We start from the raw sequence: 21,131 nt of genomic DNA, 5'->3' as shown, positions 1-21,131 counted from the left end.
CACTCAGGCAGGAATAGTGTAAAGAGGGTTTGGATATTCAGACGAAACATTAGACCATGTGCTCACTTGCTCTCTTACGTACTCAGGAAGAGATCAGTATTATTTCAAAAGAATACCAAGGTCATTCTCCACAATGATTTGTGGAATGATGGAAATATTTACATCACAAACAAGTTATAATTTTGCTATTTGTGGGAACTAGCAGCAGACGAATTGGAATCTGCATTTCTTACAAGAAAAAATAGTATTTCATTGAATGCTGAGCATTAGGGAGAGTGCCTGTGGTTTTTAAACAGGCACTATATAATGCAATAATGATGGCAAATCCCTTACAGATCTCATCTCTATTACTTTGCAATATAGATATCCTTGATGCTATAGATTTCCTTTCCAAAAAAGGACTTTGGATTTTTATGTTATGACAGGAGGAGGATCAGCAAGTGGAACAGACAATGAGCATGCCCACTGCAAAAGTAAAAAAGGCAGTGAGATGACAGTGGTAATAGGGAGATAGATGCATAAAACAGATGTAACAGATAGCTGTGAAACTGGCAAAAAAATGGGTCTCCGGTGCCAAGTAAAAAGCCATCCAGTCACAAATAAAGCATAGTTGGAGAAAGATGGGGTTATAGGAAGCAGGATTTAAAACAAAACAGAGGACATGCTGAAGTTGTTGAACTCGAGTCCTACAGGCTGTAGGGAACGCTCAAGTAGAAAGGGAGGTGTTGTTCCCCTGGCTTGAGCTGACCTCTGCTGAAACACCAGCAGGCCAAGGACAGAAATGTTTGCATAGGAGCAATGCAGTTTCTTGAAATAGCAACCACCCTTCCAGCTGCTTGCTGCTATTTGTGCTAAATGAGCAGAGGTGCCCACAAAGTGGTTACCCAATTTTCACGGCAAATTCTAGTCTCAAACAGTTTAATTGCTGTTTTTGCTAAATAACAATGTTATTGGTGGGGAAATAAATGCTTTACAAAAAGAAAAAAACATTCCAGTTAGACACCTTTGGATTGTAAATATCTCTAGTCAAATCAAAAATCAGTAAATCTGATTTTTCTTGGGGCTGTCGCAAATAACATTTTCAGAACATGCATGTTTTTAGCTATATGAATTGACATTAATATTTTTATGCATTCATGCAAATAGCAGCTGAATGTCATCAACATTTGTGAATATATAGTATAATCCTTTGACAGAGGTAAAAATTGTATTCTATCAACTTCATCCAGAATCAAATAACGGTTCTACAGGTTTAAAAACAGTTTAATACTCCACGAACCACTCATTCATTTTCTATGAAATATTCCTAGTGTCTGACACAAAAATATGCTGAAATTGAAGAGGAAACTTTTTCTTTAAGAAAAAAAAAAAAAGGTGCATTGAAGCAGCTTAATAACTGAATGGTTTTGGATGAAAAAGAATAATGGGTTCACCTTTCAAAGAAAGGGAAACAAAAGATGGAGCAGGGGGTGGCCATTTGGCCCATTGAGCTTGCTCCGCCATTCTACACTATCATGGTTGATTATCCAACTAACTTAAATCCTGCTTTCTCCCCATAACCTTTTATCCCATTTGACCCAAGTGCTATATCTTACTGCCTCTTGAATACTTTCAATGCTTTGGCATCAACTGCTTCCTGTGGTAATGAATTCCACAGGTTCACCACTCTTTGGGTGAAGAAAATGTCTCCTCATCTCCATCCTAAATAGTCTACCCGGAATCCTCATACTGACGCCCCTGTTTCTGGACCTACCCACCATCTGAAACATCCTCCCTGCATCTATCCTGTCCAGTCCTGTTACAATTTTATAAGTCTCTGAGATCCATCCTCAGATGTCTGAACTCCAGCAAAAACAATCCTAACCTAGTCAGTCAGTCTCTCCTATGTCAGACTGCCATTCCAAGAATCACCTGCATCCCTCGGTCCCTTTGTTCCTAGAATCTTGCAAATTCCATTTCTAAAATATTGAAAGTTGGCCAATAGAAGCAGTCGAATAAGTTTGAGGTGACTTCAAAGTAAGGAATCGAAAGCAATTTTACTTGCCTCGAATTACTGTCGATTGCTTACTTTAAAGCCACTTCAAACATCAATTCGACCGCTTCCATTGGCCAACTTAGAAAGAAAATGGATTTTGCAAGATTCAGGCTATACTAGCTAATCTTGCACATTGGGGAAGGGAGTTGGAAGGAGGGACATCAAATAAAGTTCAAGGAGGGCCATTTGGAATATAAACATCTATATGTCTTGAATTCAAAATTAACTGGTAATTTGTGGTAAGGAAAAATGTTTAGGTAATGCATGGTATCATGCTGTAGCCTCTTCATAGCTAGGTGATCCTTCAGATTGCTTCCCATTTAAAAGAAAAATCAAATTGGTGAATTCACACTTATATTCAAGTCTTCCCAGCAAAAAGTCCAAGCATACAGCCTATATATTGTACCTTTAGTGAGATGGGACTAAAATATGCGATTAAAGAACTTGCTTACCAGGAAGACAGAGCTGAAGTTTCTCAACTGTAGTAGCAATGTTCCTCTGTTGCACTCTGCATCGAATCATTTCTTCGCTTTGGCTAATCACCTTTTAATATTAAAAAAGGAATACAAATACAGCTTTATTTATATATAAACAGAAACCTTAAAGTTACACAGTGAACGTCAATACTTAATTCTCACCTCTTTTCCTGCATCTTGAAGTCGCCGATTCGTCTCAGTTACTTGAACCTAAAATAAAAATTAGGTTGTAACTTATAGAAACTAAGCAAACAGATAAATAGTCAGCCAGATTAAAGTACATACTGGAACAAATTTTGTTTCCAAAACTTTAAATATAACACTCCTAAAAAAGGTAAAGTATCTAATAATTGGAAACACCAATTCAAGCAGATGCACGTAAAGAATAACACCTCTTTTCCCACATAAGCTCATTAAGTCATCACCGTATGCAAGCTCATTTACCTTGCTGAACAAAGTCATTAATTCAGCTTTATTTCAACGTGCTCACTCCCTCAATATCCAAATACATGACTTCACTGCTGCATTGTTTACAAAAAGGGTGCTTGGCTCTAAACTTGTACTTTGAGTCTCAATTGAAAAAAAATAAAGTGGTTGTAAATCAGTACATGTACATTGAAGTTAAATAATGCAACCACGAAAGTTTACCAATAGTCCTTATTCAGACTTCTTAAAAATCTCATTCAGTCCAGATGATTTTATTAACAACAAGTGCAGCTTTGAACAATTCATTTTAAAAACATTTGTGGAACAAAATTGATACTGATTTATTACATCTAAGTAGTGGAATTATTTTAAGTGGGAATCTCTAGATTTCAAGCAACTTACATATTTCTATTCCAGATCAGTGACACCTTAACTAACTGAAATGTAAGAGCTGGAAGTAAAAGGAATTGTGACCATCTCCAACCCGTGAGATAAGGCTCAAAATTGCACAGTTAACATTGCAAAAGAAATCCTGCCTTTGCTAAAATCTTCTTTACTTCACATAAAATAGGCTTGCCTCACTTTAAACAGCTCAGTTGACTAGACCTAGTTATAACCTTCCAGAACGAAGCTTCCCATATTCTGAAGATGTTTTTCTCAGATTACATGATTTCAAAGTTTAATTGAAATTCCATTGTCCAGGAGTCCCTCATTTGTTTCATCACTATCTTTAAATTTCTTTTCTTAGACAACCTCAAATCACATCTTTCAGCCTCCACAATAAAACATTACATGTTCACCAATCCTCAGTTACAAGCAAATTCCATTAGTTATCATTTCTATTGTTTGCCCTGCATTAAGGCTTTAACAATTTCCAAGGTAGAATATCCAAGGCTCATGTTATTTCGAGTTCTTGACATTCAAATAGCAGCCCTACATGGTTTTTTTAAAAAAAAAAAAAAAAAAAGAAAAAAAAAAAATTGCTCATGGACAAAAAGGTATCACTGAGAAAGCTGGCTCTCAGCTTTCAAATGGCCAGTGCTCTAGAGAGAGAACACAAACTCTTATTGGAGAGCTGCAAGGGCAAATTAACTGTTAGGAGTTTCCAAGTTTTTTTTTCCAAAAAAAAACAAAGAAATCTTAGTGGTAACCAAGTTGCATCATACTTTGAACCGAAATGCCTTAAATGGACAAGATAGAGCAGAACAGAACAAGAAAGAAAAGAAAAAAGGAACAATTCTCTGGATTCCACTATCAAAAGGACACCTTACCCTCTGTCATGTGGGGTTGAGAAGTAGCCAGTTCAGTCACATGAAAACACATGGCAGAAACTTACTCAGATAGTAAGAACTGCTGATGCTGAAGTCAGAGATAACAGTGGAGCTGAAGGAACACAGCAGGCCAGGCAGCAGAGTAGGAAAGTTGATGTTTCGGGTTGGGACCCTTCTTCAGAAATGGGGGAAGGGGGAAGGGAGCTCAGAAATAAAGAGAGAGGAGGGGTGGGGCTGGGGAAGGTAGGTGGGATGGTGATAGGGGAGTGCAGGTAGGCATTGGTGGGGAATGGTCAGTAAGGTGGGGAGGAGCAGATAGGTGGGAGAGAAGATGGACAGCTAGTGTCAGGTCAAGGAGGTGGGGAATGAGAGGGAGGGTTGGGGAGAGAGATTTTGAAACTGGTAAAGTCCACATTTAGGCCATTGGGCTGTAGACTCCCAAGGCAGATTATGAGGTGCTGTTCTTCCAGTTTGTGGGTGGCATCATTGTGACACTGCAGGAGGCCCAGGATGGACAGGTCAAACTTAACACCATGAGCAGATATCACCTGCTAAGCAAGAGAGTCAATGATAACCAAAAAAGACTTATCTACTGCTCCACGCACAGTTCAAATTATACTCCCAATAACCAGTCTCCTGTTTAAAAAAAAAGGACCACAAAATGTCAGGAAAATATTCTGAGGAAGGGTGACTTGACTCAAAACGTTAACTCTGCTTTGTTTCTACAGATGCTGCCAGACCTGCTGAGCTTTTCCAGCAACTTTGCTTTTGTTCCTGATTTACAGCATCCGCAGTTCTTTGGGTTTTTAAAATTGAGTTTAAGTGCTGCAAGGTTATACTGCAGCTCTATAAATCTCTGGCTAGACCACACTTGGAATATTGTGTTCAGTTCTGGTCACCTCAGTACAGGGAGGATGTGGAAGCTTTACAGAGAGTGCAGAGGAGATTTACCAGATGCTGCCTGGACTGGAGGCAGGTCTTATGAGAAGTTGAGGGAGCTAGGGCTTTTCTCATTGGAGAAAAGAAGAAGGATGAGAGGTGACTTGATGGAGGCGTACAAGATGAGGAGAGGCATAGATAGAGCGGATAGTCAGACACTCTTTCCCCAGGGTGGAAGTGACTATTACGAGGGGGCATAACTTTAAGGTGATTGGAGGAAGGTATAGGGGAGATGTCAGAGGTAGGTTCTTCACACAGTGGCGGGCATGTGGAATGCACTGCCGGCAGTGGTAGTGGAGTCAGATACTTTAGAGACTTCTAAGCGACTCTTGGATAGGCACATGGATGCTAGTAAAAATGTAGGGTATACAGGGTAGATTGACCTTCGGATAATAGGTCGGCACAATATCGTGGGCCGTTCTGTGTTCCAAGCCTAATTGCTGTTGGAGGCTGGGGTTTTTTGGATCACTTCTTTTGAGCTCACTGAAAAGCATACCACAATGTAGAACTGGTACGGCAAAAGTGAGTAGGGGAATTTGAGGAGTAGAGCTCAAGTTGGAAAAGAAACACAAAAGTGGGACATATGATTCACAAAAAATTGCTAAGTTAATATTTTAAGTACAATAGAGGAAAAAAGATTAATGCTCAAATATATTCATTATAAAAATGCAAGGTCCACAAGAAATTAGGAACAGGAGTGGGCCTTTGTGGCCCCTCAAGCCTGCTCCGCTATTCAATAGGACTATGGTCGATATGACACTGCTTACCTTCACTTTCCTGTGCTTTCCCCATTACCCTAGATTCTCCTACTGAATCTTGTTCTTAAAACGCAAGAACAATCTGCCCCACAGCTCTATGACAAGGAGTTCCAAAAGACCCTCAACCATCAGCAAAAACTCCTCTTCAATTTTAAATCAGCACCCCTTTATTCTGAGACTAAGCCCTCTGGTCCTAAGCTCTCTCATGAGGGGAAACAGCCTCAGCATTTACCCTGTCAAGCCCTTAAAAATACTTTACATTTCAATAAGATCATTGTTTCATTCTTCTATTCACTGGAGAATGAGTTCCATACCTAGCCTTTGCCCATAAGACAGCTACTCCACATCAGGGATTCAACCTAGTGAACCTTCTTTGAAGTGTCACCAAATGAACAAACATCTTTCCAAAGATAAGGGGACAAAAGCAGTTCACAGTACTCCAGGTGTGGTTTCACCAGCACCTTGTACAGTTGCAGCAAGACTTCCCTCCTCTCACTTTCCAACCCCCTTGAAATAAAGGCAAATAAACAAACCCCTCCAGATTTCTTGCTGTACTTTTTTTGTTTCGTACACAAGTACTCCCTTGTCCTTCTGTTTTGCAGCTTTCTGCAATTTTTCTCCATTTAAAAATAGTACTGTTCTTTTGTTCTCCTTCCAAAGTGAACTTTACATTCTCCCACATTATGCTCCATTTGCCAGCTTTTTGTCTATTTAACGTATCAATATCTCCAAAATGTGTGTATTTCTCACATGTCTTTCCACCTATTGGTGTCATCTACAGGTTTGGCTACAGTAGATTTGCTTCCTTCCTCCCTCCCAGGTCATAGAAATATAGTAAACAGTTACAGTTCTAGCACTGACCCTGCATGAACCCATTTGTCACAGGGTGCCAACTCGAAAGAAAAACAAACCTCTTATCACTGCTTCTTGCCCATTAGTAAAATTCTCTATTCATGCCAGTATACTATCCCAACACTGTGGGCTCTTATCTCATGAGAACCTTTTGGAGGTACTTTAGTGACTTCTACTTCTACTTGTCCCACTCTATTCACTCTGGTTGAAACTTGCTCAAAAACAATTCAAATTAGTCACAAATGATATCCCTTTCATAAAGCCATGTTGATGCTACTTGCACGGTTAGATTAAGATTTTCAAGAAGTACTGCTATTACTTCCGTAACAAGTATTTCAATCCTTCAATAGGTGTTAGGTGAATTGCTCTATATAATTAGATTTTTTAAAAGCCTCCCTCCTTTATTTTTGACAAATGGGCATCACATTGATCATTCTCCATTCCACTGATCCTTCTAAATCCAAATATTTTTGGAAAAATACGAACTAATGCATCCACTGTCAGCAGCTACTTCTTTTAAGATCCTAGGATGGATACCATCAGGAGCAGGGGGACTTAATTGCCTTTAGCCCCATTAGTTTGTCTAATATTACTTTTCTAGTGATTGTGAAGTTACTTAAATCCTACTGTGTGTTTGTTAGTGTCAACGAGATGTCCAAAGTATTTGCCACTGCAAGGTCGCATTCTAGCATTTGTCCTTATTCATTCAAATAAAAAGTGGACTGTTTTCTTACCTTTAGCTTTCCTGCATTCGACCTCACTTTCAGCAGTTCTGTGATAGCATCAACAAAACCCTGGTGGTGAAAGTTGCACATTTTCTCAATCTCCCGGTCATGATTCCGAATGCGAGCCTCAAGTTTTTCCATAAACCGTTTGTGTGCATTGGGCTGGTCATCATAGACAGATCTATGAAATAAATTTCGTTAGACATAATATAGAATAGGAAAAAAGTCTTTAATACATTACTCACTTATGAGACCACTAGAATCTACACACAGCATTAATCATTAGGAAATGTCTGGCTCCATCTAGTGAGAAATTCAATCACAGCACCCATTTTCCCCAAATCTTATTCTACCACTGTTGTGGACACGCAGCCCAATGCACCTGCATTAAAGAGATGGTGGTGGTGGGGAAGGGCTGAAGGGGGCAAGAAAAAAAAAAAAAGGGGAAAAAAAACAAGCAAAAACACAAAAAAAGTGAAAAAATTGTTATTCCTTCATGTCTTATTTGGTCAAATGCAGCGACAGCCATTTGAGCCATGTCTGTAAAATGGAGGTCAGAGTGAATGATTCTGGCAGAACAAAAACTTGGAGTGTCAGTGGGCAGTAATCAAGTACTGCTTGACAGCACTGTTGGTGATTCCTTCCATCACGTCACTGATGGTACTGTAATTAGTTCGGTTGGCTTTGTTCTTGTGTACAGGACACAAATAATCCACTCAGCATTTCCGGCTGAATGAGGATGCAGCGATTCAGCATGGTCATTTGGACCCCCCCCAAATCAAGAGACTAATTTGTACATCTATTATGCCCCCTTATTTCTAATGTGTGTTGCATAAGTAATTCCGGTCATGTTCAGTAAGCAAGAAAGCATGGTTAACATTTTCCCCTTTTCAAACACAAGTTAATTAGGGTCTGGATTTTAAAAAAAAAAGTCCAGAAAGGAAGGGATTACTTTCTAAATTAGCCTGGTTGCAACCGACTTAGGTAGGTAGCTGAATAAAAAAAAAAAAAAGGGAAAGGGAAAAGGAAAAAAAAAGTCATCTGTGTGGAACAGGGATAAACTAACAGTTTGGACCTGGTCATAAAGCTTTTCCAAATGTTTCCATTTCGGGAGCAGGCAAGTTGTGCAAAGCATCCTTTCACAGCAAGGCGATAAGTGAACATTAAAAAAAAAAGGTGGTGATCAAAAAAAGACAGCACAATTCTGTCAAAAAATTGAGAGAAATATATATGAGTGTTAAAGATTTACAATGATAAATTACTACAATAAAAGGAAGGATTTTAAAAAGAATGACAAAATGAGGCAGACATCCACACAAACCACAAAAGAGCATTCTTGTTTCCAAGACAGTGCATTAACAATCTCTTTCAGGGAACCCCACCATGAAACAAGCTCCGAAAGGGAAACAAAATCTGAAAGGGAAACAAAATCATAAGCTCAATTTAAAAAAGGTGATAGTGGTGGTGCTCTAGAATAAAGAGTTTATAGCAAAAAAAAAAAAAAAGGACCAACTTGGGAAGGAATGAGGGCAGTAGACACCCGGGCAGGGGGGGGGAAAAAAAGGGGGAAAAGAGGGAAGGGAGGGTTTTTAAAAAAAATTTAATTTTTTTTAAAAAAAAAAATTAAAAAAAAAAAAAAAAAAAAAAACACACCACAGGTCAAAGAAGTTTCTCAGTGCAGATAATGGGGGAAGAAAGGGAGATAGATTGAGAGAAATATGGAAAGACATTGACGGTACAAGACAAGAATTTTAAATGAAATAGCATGTGGCATCACTACTCACTAGGAGGCAGCAACAAGTGCTTTGATGTGGTAGTAAAGATATCAAGAGAGTAGAATTATTTAAAGAAGGAATCAAATCTCAGATGGCAGCAGAGCATGAAAAAAGTGATAAGTACTGAAGAATCAGAGTTTAAGAGGGTGGATTCCAGAAAAATAGGAAGCATGTGGTAAAAAGGTGAGGAGGAAAAATAAAAAAGTGATGGATGATTAGTCTCTTTTCTGAAGGAGCAGCCACCAAGTGTGCATGAAAACAAAAACAGCTTAAATACATAGGCAAAAACAAAAACCAGCAAGAGAGTTGAAACAAATATTTGAAAAAAGGAAAGAAAAGCTAAACATATAGGTTAACAAATTTTTAAAATGTCACAAAAGATATACTGGCATTTAAGACCAGGTGCCAAGACAGGCAACTAGAACAATTCAATGCATGTGGAGTCACCCCTCAGGAATTATTTCGAAGGCAAAAAAAAACGGATCAGTAGAAATAAGATGCCATATTCTTCAACTGTCAGAAGAATAGACCAAAACCTTAATTGATGGTTTGGAGAAAAAAAAATTGCAGAAAGAAAAGTAATTTACAGTTACATTCCTCAGGCCTAGTTTAAAATAGAAAAATAAAGTAGTTGTTTAGACTAGATCAGAGTTGGTGCCACAATCTCTCTGTACTGGAAGCATTTGTTCAACTTTAAAGTGTCATTTCTCCTCTTTTGTCCTCTGCTCTGGGTGTCATTTTCAGTCCTCAGAGTCCACGCCTCATGTCAGGGAGGTTGAGGGTAACTCCTTACAAAAAAGGCTGCATTGACAAGGACATCCAGGTCAAGGACTGGAGACAAATTTCAAACAGCACACAAAAAATAAACCTGTCAGTAAAGTCAGTTGGGCAACAACTTGGAGCCAAACATGAGCAGGCCCACACAAAAAAAAACAGCTCAAGGTAGCAGTAGCCAAAAGACCGCAAGGCAGACTAGGATCAAAAGAATCAGATAGGGGTCAGCCATTTGCTGATGGAACGAGAAGGTTGTGCAGCACCATATTGGTGAGGAATACAAAGTTCTATTAAAGTACATTAAAAGGTTATTCCATTGTAAATTGCTACTCAATGATTATAACTGCAAGTTCGACTAGAAGGGAATGCATATACCATGCAACATAGAAACAACTTTTGTTTGTTCAAGAGGCATAATTCACCAATTCTGACATTAGAATGGCTTTTGAGGCTACATTTTAAAATGCATCACTGTAGATTATGACCATCGTGTAAAAGGAAATTTTTTGGGCAAAAACTGCTCAGTGACATTTATGCACAAATGGGTGAACAGAGTTTGTGAAACCCAAAATATGTATCACCCTTCAGGGCCACGAGAGGGTTCTTCAACTGCATCTAAAAAGCACAATTAGATTTATTAAAATTTTCAATACTGGAAGAGTATAATAGGGAAGCACAGCTATTCTGAAAGGCTGCACAAATGGGGATATTGGTTATCAGCAGACACTAACATTGAATGGCATGGGGTGGGGGGGGGGGGAAAAAAAAGTGAAAAAAAAGGATACACACAGACTCAGCAATTTAAGTCTCCATAGAGTAGTTACTGCCCTATTATAGGCTGCTGTATTTCCCCACATGTAAAACAAAGATGATAATGGCCAGATGATGATTTATTTTAGTGACAAAAATGACATAGGTTGAGATAGCAAATTAGGTGTGTCCAACCCAAGCCCTGCAGGTCATGCACATCTTTACTTGTGCTTTATACAATATAGAACTTCAAAAACAAAGACTTGGACAGGATGGTGGAATAGGTGAATAAATGGGCGATTAAGTTTCATACACAGGAGTATGCATTAACATAGTATCAGGGAAGATGGGTAACAATAAAAGGGGTGCAGAAGGGCCACCACCAGGGGTATAGCTCTAACAATTATTGAAGGTGACAGGGCAAGTTGAGAAAAAAAAAAGTTAAAAACAAACAACTTTAGATTGTCTATGCTTTAAAATCAGTGGTTGCTAACCTTTCTACTAACTCCATGCATTTAAAAATGAGACAAAATTCCATGGCTGAATTTTCAGCTTGTAAGTATAGTAAATGCATGTAAAGAGAATGGTTATGTTATGACAGACGATTGCAACATGGTGTACACAAATGAGCTAAAGAAGACAATCACATGCATTATTAATATTTCACAATAATTTCAAAATCTACTCAAAAACAAGTTTTAAACTATTCTAAAATCTGTTCCACATATTGTATTGAACCAATAGTGAACTGTAACTTGAGATTTTGAATTTGAAAGTAAATTGCAATTTACCAAGGTTAGTGGGAAACCTGGTATGCCAGTACGTACATAGCCTTTTGGTCGAGGAAGAAATTGACAACCACCTGCAAATCTTGTTCTACTGACAAGCACTCCTTTTTAAAAAGCGAGACCCATGATAATAAATGATAGCTTGCAGAGGTAGGTGGTTATCAGAAACGGCAAGAGTACAGCAATAGTACTGTCACATCATATATTCATGTACCCCAGAAAGTCAAAAAAATGCATACACAAAGTATTAGTTTCATTTTGCTTTCCATCTGTAGCTCTAATGCATTCCTCTATATTAAAGAAGAAGAAGAGTGCTTTAATTGCATTGCATATCCAGTCTTCTACATTTGCCAATTAGAACTGGAAGCTCTCTTGCAACATTGAGACGATCAAAAGGAGTCAGGCTGTACTCCTTGATGTCTGCATTTGTGTTGATGTGAACGGAAACATTACAGTTGCAGGGGTTTACTTGTTTCTCACAGGCCCAGTTTTGACTTGAAATCTTGAAGTTTCTGTGAGGATCATTTCATTCCTCTGCGTTTTAAGAGGTCAGTTCAGATCATTCAGTTGATTGAAAAAGATCTTATGCCAGCTTAGCCCACCAGTAGTGGTCAGATAGTAACTTTTTTTTTTTTTAAAAATAGAGTTACACTTTGGAGAGAACTGACAGTTTTCAACAGAGTTCTTGTGAGCAGGAGAACCCTCCCCCCATCACGATTACAGTTACACAATGAGGCACAATAGTTAACTCTGAATCCCAGCTCCCATCTCTACACAATATTGCAAAGTGATTTTTACTGAATTCATAAGTTTAAACAGCTTGCTGAACTACACAGTTAACTCTGGTGGCCATTGTTTTGGCTACAAGAGCTTCATAGTGGTGGATGCAATGGTTGATCTGACTGTCAGGTCTTTGGTCTTCCACCTTACTGTCAAGTCCTTTGATTTTCCACATCACCGAGTCTGCTCTGTCAGTCAGTGCTATCGCTCCAACACATTGTCAAGGTAAATTTGCTTTCTGGAAACAAAGCAAATATCTGTTACCTCAAAAATATTTCTTCAGTCATGTGACTCTAGTATATCCTTATAAAGGAAAAAACCCAAAAATAATTCTCATGTGTGGAGTTCTTATCAAGAGAAGAAATATTGGGCAGCATCTGCTTACATCAGGGACTCTAACTTCTCTTGCAATACCTCCTCCGTAAATGACAAATGGACCTGTCAGCAGTTAACAATTAGGAGAGGAGAGTGGAACTTTGGCACTTTTGCAACATCAGCTCCTAACATGCTTGTTATTTTATGAAAATAAAACCTGCAAGCCTGATTTCAGGTTCTAGTCGTGGTTTGGGGATTTTGATTTTTGCCAAAAGCATAGCAGCATTAGGTAACTGAGATGGGGAAGTGCCAGAGTTGGACTGGGATGGACAAGGTCAGAAATTGCATGACACCAGGTTATAGTGCAACAGGTTTTTGAAAAAGCTTGCATTTTCAACAAAAACTATTGGCTCAAATAAACCTGTTGGACTATAACCTGGTGTCATGTGATTTCTGATCAGGTAACTGGCCTCCTAAGCTTTATCCAATACCTGTGCATACACCATCAGATATCAGGACTGTTTCATGTTTTCTTTCTTTCATGCATCTGAAGTGTGTTTGTTCAGAAGACAGATGTTTTGTCTGCAAATGGCATCAACTTACATGATACCATCTCACGATCTGCCAGTTTCTTTCTACAGAGGAGATATTCAGTTAAGGGGTGAGCAGCATTCCCCGATAATAAAACCAAACACCAGATAGCTGTCAGTATTTGGTCTGCGAACAGTTCTTGCCCACGAACCCCCACTTTGGGTTTAGATGTTTCAATAATGACAGAATTTGTCTAAAGGAGACTCCTTGGGTATATCCCGTCTGGCCCAGGGGTCTTATCTATCCTCATGTTTTTCAAAATTTCTCTCACATCCTCCTTCCTCACAACAACCTGTTTGAGCATATCTGCCGGTTTCATGTTGTCCTCACAAACTACAAGGTCCCTCACTCGTGAATACTGAAGCAAAGTATTCACTAAAGACCTCCTCTCCCTCCTCCAATTCCGTGCACAAGTTCCCTCCACTATCCCCAATTGGCCCTACCCTCACTCTGGCCATCCTCTTGTTCCTCACACAAGTATAGAGAGCCTTGGGTTTTTCCATCATCCTACTTGCCAAGGTTCTCTCATACCCACTTCTAGCTCTAAGTCCATTCTGCAGATCCTTCCTGGCTACCCTATAGACCTCTAGAACCCTAGAACCCTGTCTGATCCTTGCTTCCTTAACTTTAAGTAAGATCCCTTCTTCCTCTTGACTACGTGTTCCACATGTCTGGTCATCCAAGGTTCCTTCACTTTACCATCCTTTCCTTGCCTCAGTGGGACAAACCTATCCAGTACTTGTAGCAACTGCTCCCTAAACAACCTCCACATTTCTATCGTGCATTTCCCCGAGAACATCTGATCCCAATTAGTGCTCCATAATTCTTGCCTAATAACATTATAATTCCCCCTCCCCCAATTAAATACTTTCTCATACCATCTACTCCTATCCCTCTCCACGACTATAGTAAAAGTTGGAGTTGTGATCACGATCACCGAAATGCTCTCCCACCAGGAAATCTGACACCTGACCTGGTTCATTGCCAAGCACCAGATCCAATATGGCCTCCCCTCTAGTCAACCTATCTACATAGAGTCAGAAATCCTTCTTGGACACTTGACAAAATCTGCTCCATCCAAACAATTTGCATTTAGGAGGTTCCCGTCTTTGTACAAAATTTCATGGCACACTTGGATAATTCTGATGTTAAAACAGTGGTTTGCAACCAGTGTAAGTGGGCCAGCGCACACAAGTCAAGTTATTGATAAGCTTGTATAAAACTAATATGACCCATTTTCAGTAATGTTATGAATGCATTAGAGATGTGAAAAAAGTTCATTTGAATGTTTCCAGGGATGAGGAACTTCAGTTACATGGGTAAATTGGAAGACGACAAGATTGGATAGAAGTGTTCCCAGTCACGGTAGATTCCAGTGTTCCCTCCAACAGGATCCTGAAGCAGAGTAAAATAATTTAATGATTAGCAAAGAAAAAAAAAAAGCAGCCCATGGAAATTGGTGGATGAACTTTTTTATAAAGTGGTTAAAAATGCTCTGCCCAGAAAGGAGCAAAATACAGAATGCAGTGTCAAATATAGTGACTGCCAAAAAGAGAATTAGTTTTTGGCTCCAGATAAACCAAAGGGGAAAGAAAAAAAGGTGAAGGACAAGAATAAGGGTTGTCTCTCTTGCAAAGATGGCATGGCCATGTCAGGCTAATTGGCTTCTTCGTACTCTAGCAAGGATTGGGATATTGATTTATGTTTCTTGACTACGTCAATCCCTCAATGAACTACCATAAGTATTTCTGTGGTATAGTGTGCAGAGGGAAGACAGTCATTTAAAAACCTAACTGTTGTAAGCTCTCTCAATGCTAGCCTGAATTATAATTCCAAGTTTATGGAAAGGCCTCAAGTTGCAACAAAGGCATGAGGGAGACTGCAGAGAGACAAGTAATAGGGTGTAACAAAAGGTTGTTGACAATTATAGAGCAGGTGCAGTCAATTTCTACAAGGCTGGGAGGTACCCTTCTTCCAAGAAGTTTTCTTCCAGCACTTTAGTAGCTTCAGCAACGTGTTTAAAATGCATTTTGCCTCCCGTTCATTCAGGCAAACAACAAAGCAAGTATTCGCATGGTTGCTGCAACTGTTACCTTGCACAACTAGCATATGCTCAGCTGCCACTAAGTTTCTACTAAATTCAAGAAACAAATCAGCAAGATTAGGTATGGTTGTCAAACAACAATTTTGACTCCACCAGCTGGAAATTTGAATTTTTGGAAGACAGACCATGGTAAAAAAAAAATTCACAAACCAAAGTAACTAAAATCAGAGCCAGAGATGGCCACCCCAATTTGCATTATGGATATCTCTAAACTCAAAAATAAAAACCACCTTCAAGTCAATGTGAAATACCCAAATCTTGTCACATTTCCAAGGTTGTCAATTACTTGACGATTCAACGATAGGAGACAAGCCATTAAACAAAATCATTTGGATAGTCACTTTGAACCCTTGCCAAGACAGCTTCCCAAACAAGACCAAAACAAAATTACCCTCAGAATGTATTTGTAACCAATGTTACTAGATCCTCACAGCAGATGGAGAAGGAAGGTCTATGACAGACATCACAACGATGGACCAGAACCCTGAACTACTTATGTATATGTTCAATTTAATTGCAAAGTGCATGTGAAGGACTGCTGCAACCATAAAACACCATGGATGTCAATCTAAGAGATGGTCTGGCAGAATTCTGTGCAGACCCTTGGAATGTCACACCTATATACACCAAAAGGTAAATAAGAAACTCTGTTCAAAAGACTTAGGATAAAGATAACGAGGACACCACCACCACCATAACCACCACTTCCTCACCCTCAACAAGAGGCCATTTCACCGCTTGAGTGATGACTCTTATACAAGAACTGACTACAACCCCTAGTTTGTGTCAGGGAGCTGATGTGCTAGTGTGTGGACTAGTGTTGCTAGCATCAGTTGGAGAAATCCATTAAACACCCATGTATGCAGGCAGAGAGAAGGGAAAAAGACAAAGACAAAGCCAGCACACTAAGTGCTGCCAGCCAGAATTACATGAACCAGCAAATAAGTGAAGGGCCATGAAAATGGCCTGCTCAACCAATGTACTCACCACGTAGAGGCTGCAACATCTACTATCAACTCAGTTTGTTTTTGTCGAGAAAAAGTTGAAATTTTAATTTTTTTTTGAAAAAGAAACTGTTGATTAGGAATAATTTTATATGCTTGCATTTACTTCTCCCACTTGCTAGCCAACTCATGGTTTTGTTAACTCAAAACCTGGATAATTCAAAATTCATTTGCTCTAAAAAGAACAAAGAAGAATTCACAAGCACAGGGACCCTTTAAGTTAGCCTTGTTGAAAAAAAAACGAGTACGAGTACAGGTGAAAAAAAAAGCCAGCCAGTCTCTCCCTTCTCATTTGGGAGCTGACGATTTAGGGTACTCATCTGAAATTGCAATGAAATTCAGGTACGGTTGTAACAAGTCAGCACTCTGCAGATGATGCTTGTTCGTGTGCAACCTCCGAGGACATACTCCAGATCATCAGCAGCACTTTATGAGGGCATGAAAGCATGGGTCTCACTTAGCATATCAGCAAGATGAAGGTGCTTCATCAACCTGGCCTGGTATTGTGCAGCAAACCCCCTCCCCCTCCCCGATCAAGGTCCATGGGGAGGTCTTAGAGAAATGTAGGCCACTTCGAAGGTATTGGAAGTGGTCAGTCAGCTAAAGCAGCCATTAGTGAAGAGATCCAACATCACTTTCAGTGGGCTAGTGCAGCCTTTAATCACCTAAGGAAGAAAGGATGAGAGAACCACATCAGATGCAACACCAAAAAAAAATCAAGGTTTACATGGCTGAGATGTGGAATGTCTACAGCAGACACCAAGGCGCTGAAGCAGTAGCAACAGCAACACTGCCCATGCAAGATCCCGCAAATCCACTGGGAAGAAAGATGCACCAACACCAACGTCCGCGATCAGGCCAACATCCCTAGCAGAGGTATTCACCAACCTTGATTGGCTACAAGACTCCAAGCAGGTGCTCTACTCCTAATCTTGAAATAGCAGGCAAGCCCCGGAGAACAGAGGAAGTGCTTCGGTAATACCCTTGAGGCCTCACTGAGGAAGTGCAGCATTCCCAGACACCTGGGAATCACTGGCCCAAGACTGTCCAAAGTGGAGCAGCAGCATCTGGGAAGGTATCAAGCACCAAGACTTGCCATTATCATTTTTCCTAATGATTTTCTTTGCAAAGCTGAGGACAACTAGCTAAGATGGACGAACCTCAGTGGCAAAATCTCACACCATCTCTCCCCAACCCACCTGGCAAGTTTTTTTGCCCTGTTGACAGATCATCCGGGGTGCCCTTGATACAGATAAAGGGATTCAAGAAAAATCAAACTAGCATTACCCTATACAGGGGGACCACATAAAATCAGCTGGAACTGGAAACCCTGAAGTTAGAAGAAGATTAAGCAGGTTAGCCCAAAACCAGGTGAATCACTAAACTGTCTTTTCACTTTTTCTGGAACAAACCTGTCCCAGTCTGTAATTTGAATCTGTGCACATAACAGAACTTCAGGAGCACATGTATGCAAAGGTCAGAATGCATTTTATTTAACTTAAATCAAAGCATTATTAAAAGAGAGGTTAGCTCAAACCCAAGGAAAACCTTATTAGTTTACGGTCAAGGCATGCAAGTTATTTAAGTACTCACTACATTGGTTCATTACATCACGTCCAAAACAAAAGCTTGTAGTCAATGAGCAGCAAGATAGAAGGGCCAATTGGTTCCCTTTGTTACCTAATGAAAATAGGTTAATGTGCTGCCTGTATAAGCAGTTATGTTAGTCAGTTAGAAGCTACTTTTACCCACATGGTTTAGAGAACCAAATCCCCAAGGAGTTTAGAAAGTACTAAAACAAAATTCAGAACGCCATAGGGATTTGTTTTAGAAATACATGTACAAGCTTCCATATGAGCAACAGGGATAGTACTTGTACAATCTAGTTACAAACTGTAGTAGTAATTGAAATTTCCAAGGGTTGATGGGGACAAATGCAGGCAGTATTTGAGCAAGAAGGGAAAAGAAGAAAAAGTCTTTATATTTGGGACAAGTCATCAAGACTTAGCCATGTAAAATTCTGAACCTCCAAGTTTAAATCATGGTTGAGGGGGTTACAATTCCAACTGATGGCACTACTGAACAAGTCAGATTTCTTCTTCTAGTTACTTAACATGGAGGTCACTGAAACAGTTCTAGGAGGCCGCTATTTAAAAAACAGAAGAAGATTTTACACAAAAGGACAGAAAGCCAACCACTACAGAAGATTTTAGAAAAATCTTAGAACGCAATTAAAAGTTTCAACCCATTTCTCAACTTTTGCAGAAATTGAGAAATTACTTCTCCATTACATCCAAATTCTACTTAATTGATATTCCCCAGTTTCTCCCATGAACTGTGGAGTCTTGCATGACTACTTATTACAAACAACCTGCAGGTTTCAAACCAAACCTCCCCTGGTCTGAAAAGCTGTGGAATTTAAACATTTCTACTGAGGTAATTCTTAGAAATTGGACTTTTTTTTTTAAATATAAAAATTTGAAAATGTTTTTTGAATCAACATGTTCAGAGATGTCATTATACATCTCTGGAGCAGGTGGAACTTTAACCTGAGCCTCCTGGTCCAAGGGTAGGGACACTACCACTATGCCACATGAGGACCCTTCTTGAGGTAACTTTAAAAATATATATATAAATGTGCAAGACAATTCGGGAAAGACAAAGAAAACGAAAATAAGTTTCTAATCCCAGTCAGGTCTTCTCACCAGCCCTAAACACTTTCAATCCCAGAGTTTTGTTTCAAAGCTTAAAAAATCCTCAGATATACAGAACTGCAAACAAAAAGAAGAAAAAATGACTTGCAGTGTTCAGCTACCAGGTGTAAGCCACCATAGTATTAATATTTTTTTTCATCATTGGGTCTACAGCTACTTGTTATCTGAGCCATGTTGGATTCGGTCCCATTCTGGAAGGACTGACTTTTATTTGCCAAACAAAAAAGAACAGAAAATAGCCTTTCACAAAAGTAACCAATGCCCAAATTGAATTTATAGAAAAAGACCCATTATAGGGAACTAAAATCATGACTAAAGCTTGGGACATTTCAACTCATTTGTTGCAGAAGTATTGATTCATGCTGGTGTCTTAATGTTGGGTATGTAGTTATGGTGATTAGCCACAGCAGCACCATCTTTGGAGAACACATGACTTGAGTAGAGTAGAGGCCATAAGAATGCAAGAAAGCCCACCTCTTGTCCAGAAATTGGGGGGAAAACAAAAAGACTGTCTAATGACAAAGTAGGCTAAGAAAGAATGCCATGTTAATGGAACAAAATATTCAAGGAAAAAAAACACACCCCAAAAGGGTGGATGCAGGAAATCAAAAACAAAATACTAACTGCTGTGAAAACATAGCAGGTCTGCCATGCAACTGTAGCTAGAAAGCAGAGTTAAGGTTTTGGGTTTGGTGACCCTTCCTCAGAAGGTTTGGCAAGTTTGACTAAGTTACATAACAAACAGGCAGTTTAGCTCAGCTGGCTGGAGGCTGGTTTGTGTTGAGTAACACCCATAGTGAGTTTAATTCCCGTACTAGAGAAAGTTACCATCAAGAACTCTTCTCAACTTCACCTCAGGTTAAACCACGACCAATCATCTAACAGGTAGTAAGTGCTATGCTAATAAAACATCTATAATTAGTAAAGGCTTTAGACTACATATTTTGTTCAAACTGACGTGTCGATGTAAACAAATGGTGGACTGCAATTACTACCAATATCGTTGCAACTTATCCAAGTAATACTAAAAAAAAAGCAGTTGTACGAGTATGTTAGCAACTCATGTCTACCAGGAGATCAATTATTGCTATAATCCAATCCGTAAACAGTTTGGAATAATTCCACTGCTCACAAAATTGACCGGAAAGTACTATGTTCAAAGCCACATGAGACAGCCAAGTGGCCATGGAACTCTAATATACCACAGTTAAAAATTTGGATGTCAAAAAAAACTAGTAGACAGCTGCATTCTTATTATACACAGTGACATATCACAGCGATATTGAGTGTTTACACATTTTTTAATACAGCAAATACTTGTTACAAACACCCCCATTAGTTGCATGGTTAAATACTAAGTTTAAAATGGCAATTGGTGCCTTTAATTTGCTAAAATGAATTAGCATTTGAACACCTTTGATTCAGTATTTCTTTAAGAAAGCTGGAATTATACATACTACTCAGTCCGGCCACACTCACATGTGAAGATTTTCCATCCATCTACCTATTCTCCACGCTAAAAACAGAAGAATCCAAAAAAAAAAGTCAGTAGTAGTGAGGATTTAGAAGGGCAGAAAGAGCAAACAGGCGACTTGTTTTATATAAGTGTCATTTCTGCTTAACTTTAAACATCAAAGTCTTTGTTTCAACTTCCATTCTGTTACTCTGTGTATAATCCTATTATCTTTCAATCCTATTCATTCACAGTCAAAAAAAAAGTTTTTTGACATGGATGTTGGGGTCCAAAATTAAACAGCATTAAGAAACTTTCTATTTTCCAAAACCTAGCAAGATGATCTCAATCTTTACTTCAGAGCCTCGGGTTTCTTGCGCCAAGCAAACGTGGCATACAGAACCAAGTCAATCCAACCTTTTGTCATTTGCTCCCATTCCCTATTGCTCCTCATTTCTTCTACGTATTTCCCTGACTATAACTATAATTGATGCCCTGAATGGAGTCTGAATTCAAATTCAGTTTTCACTTCAATAAAATGAAAATATAACTGCTAACAGGAGTTGATAGTATACATTCCAAAACAGTGAAGGAGACCAAT

General features: G+C 39.2%; 1 protein-coding gene across 1 annotated transcript in view; it reads right to left on the bottom strand.

Moving 5' to 3' along the window:
* Nucleotides 1–20,588, bottom strand: part of exoc6 (exocyst complex component 6) — a 74,418-nt gene extending 53,830 nt beyond the window's left edge. The window contains exons 1-4 of the mRNA XM_048608831.1: nucleotides 20,557–20,588; nucleotides 7,492–7,663; nucleotides 2,674–2,721; nucleotides 2,488–2,578 (exon numbers count right to left, since the gene is read on the bottom strand). Coding sequence (XP_048464788.1) covers nucleotides 2,488–2,578; nucleotides 2,674–2,721; nucleotides 7,492–7,663; nucleotides 20,557–20,573 — 328 coding nt within the window. The 5' untranslated portion in view covers nucleotides 20,574–20,588. The remainder of the gene's footprint in view (nucleotides 1–2,487; nucleotides 2,579–2,673; nucleotides 2,722–7,491; nucleotides 7,664–20,556) is intronic.
* Between the last annotated feature and the right edge of the window lie 543 nt (nucleotides 20,589–21,131).

This window comes from Rhincodon typus, chromosome 20 (assembly GCF_021869965.1).
Source record: "Rhincodon typus isolate 14 chromosome 20, sRhiTyp1.1, whole genome shotgun sequence".
NCBI classification, from domain to species: Eukaryota; Metazoa; Chordata; class Chondrichthyes; order Orectolobiformes; family Rhincodontidae; genus Rhincodon; species Rhincodon typus.
The sequence above is the reverse complement of the archived record's forward strand: the minus strand, read 5'-3'. Positions and strand labels throughout refer to the sequence as shown.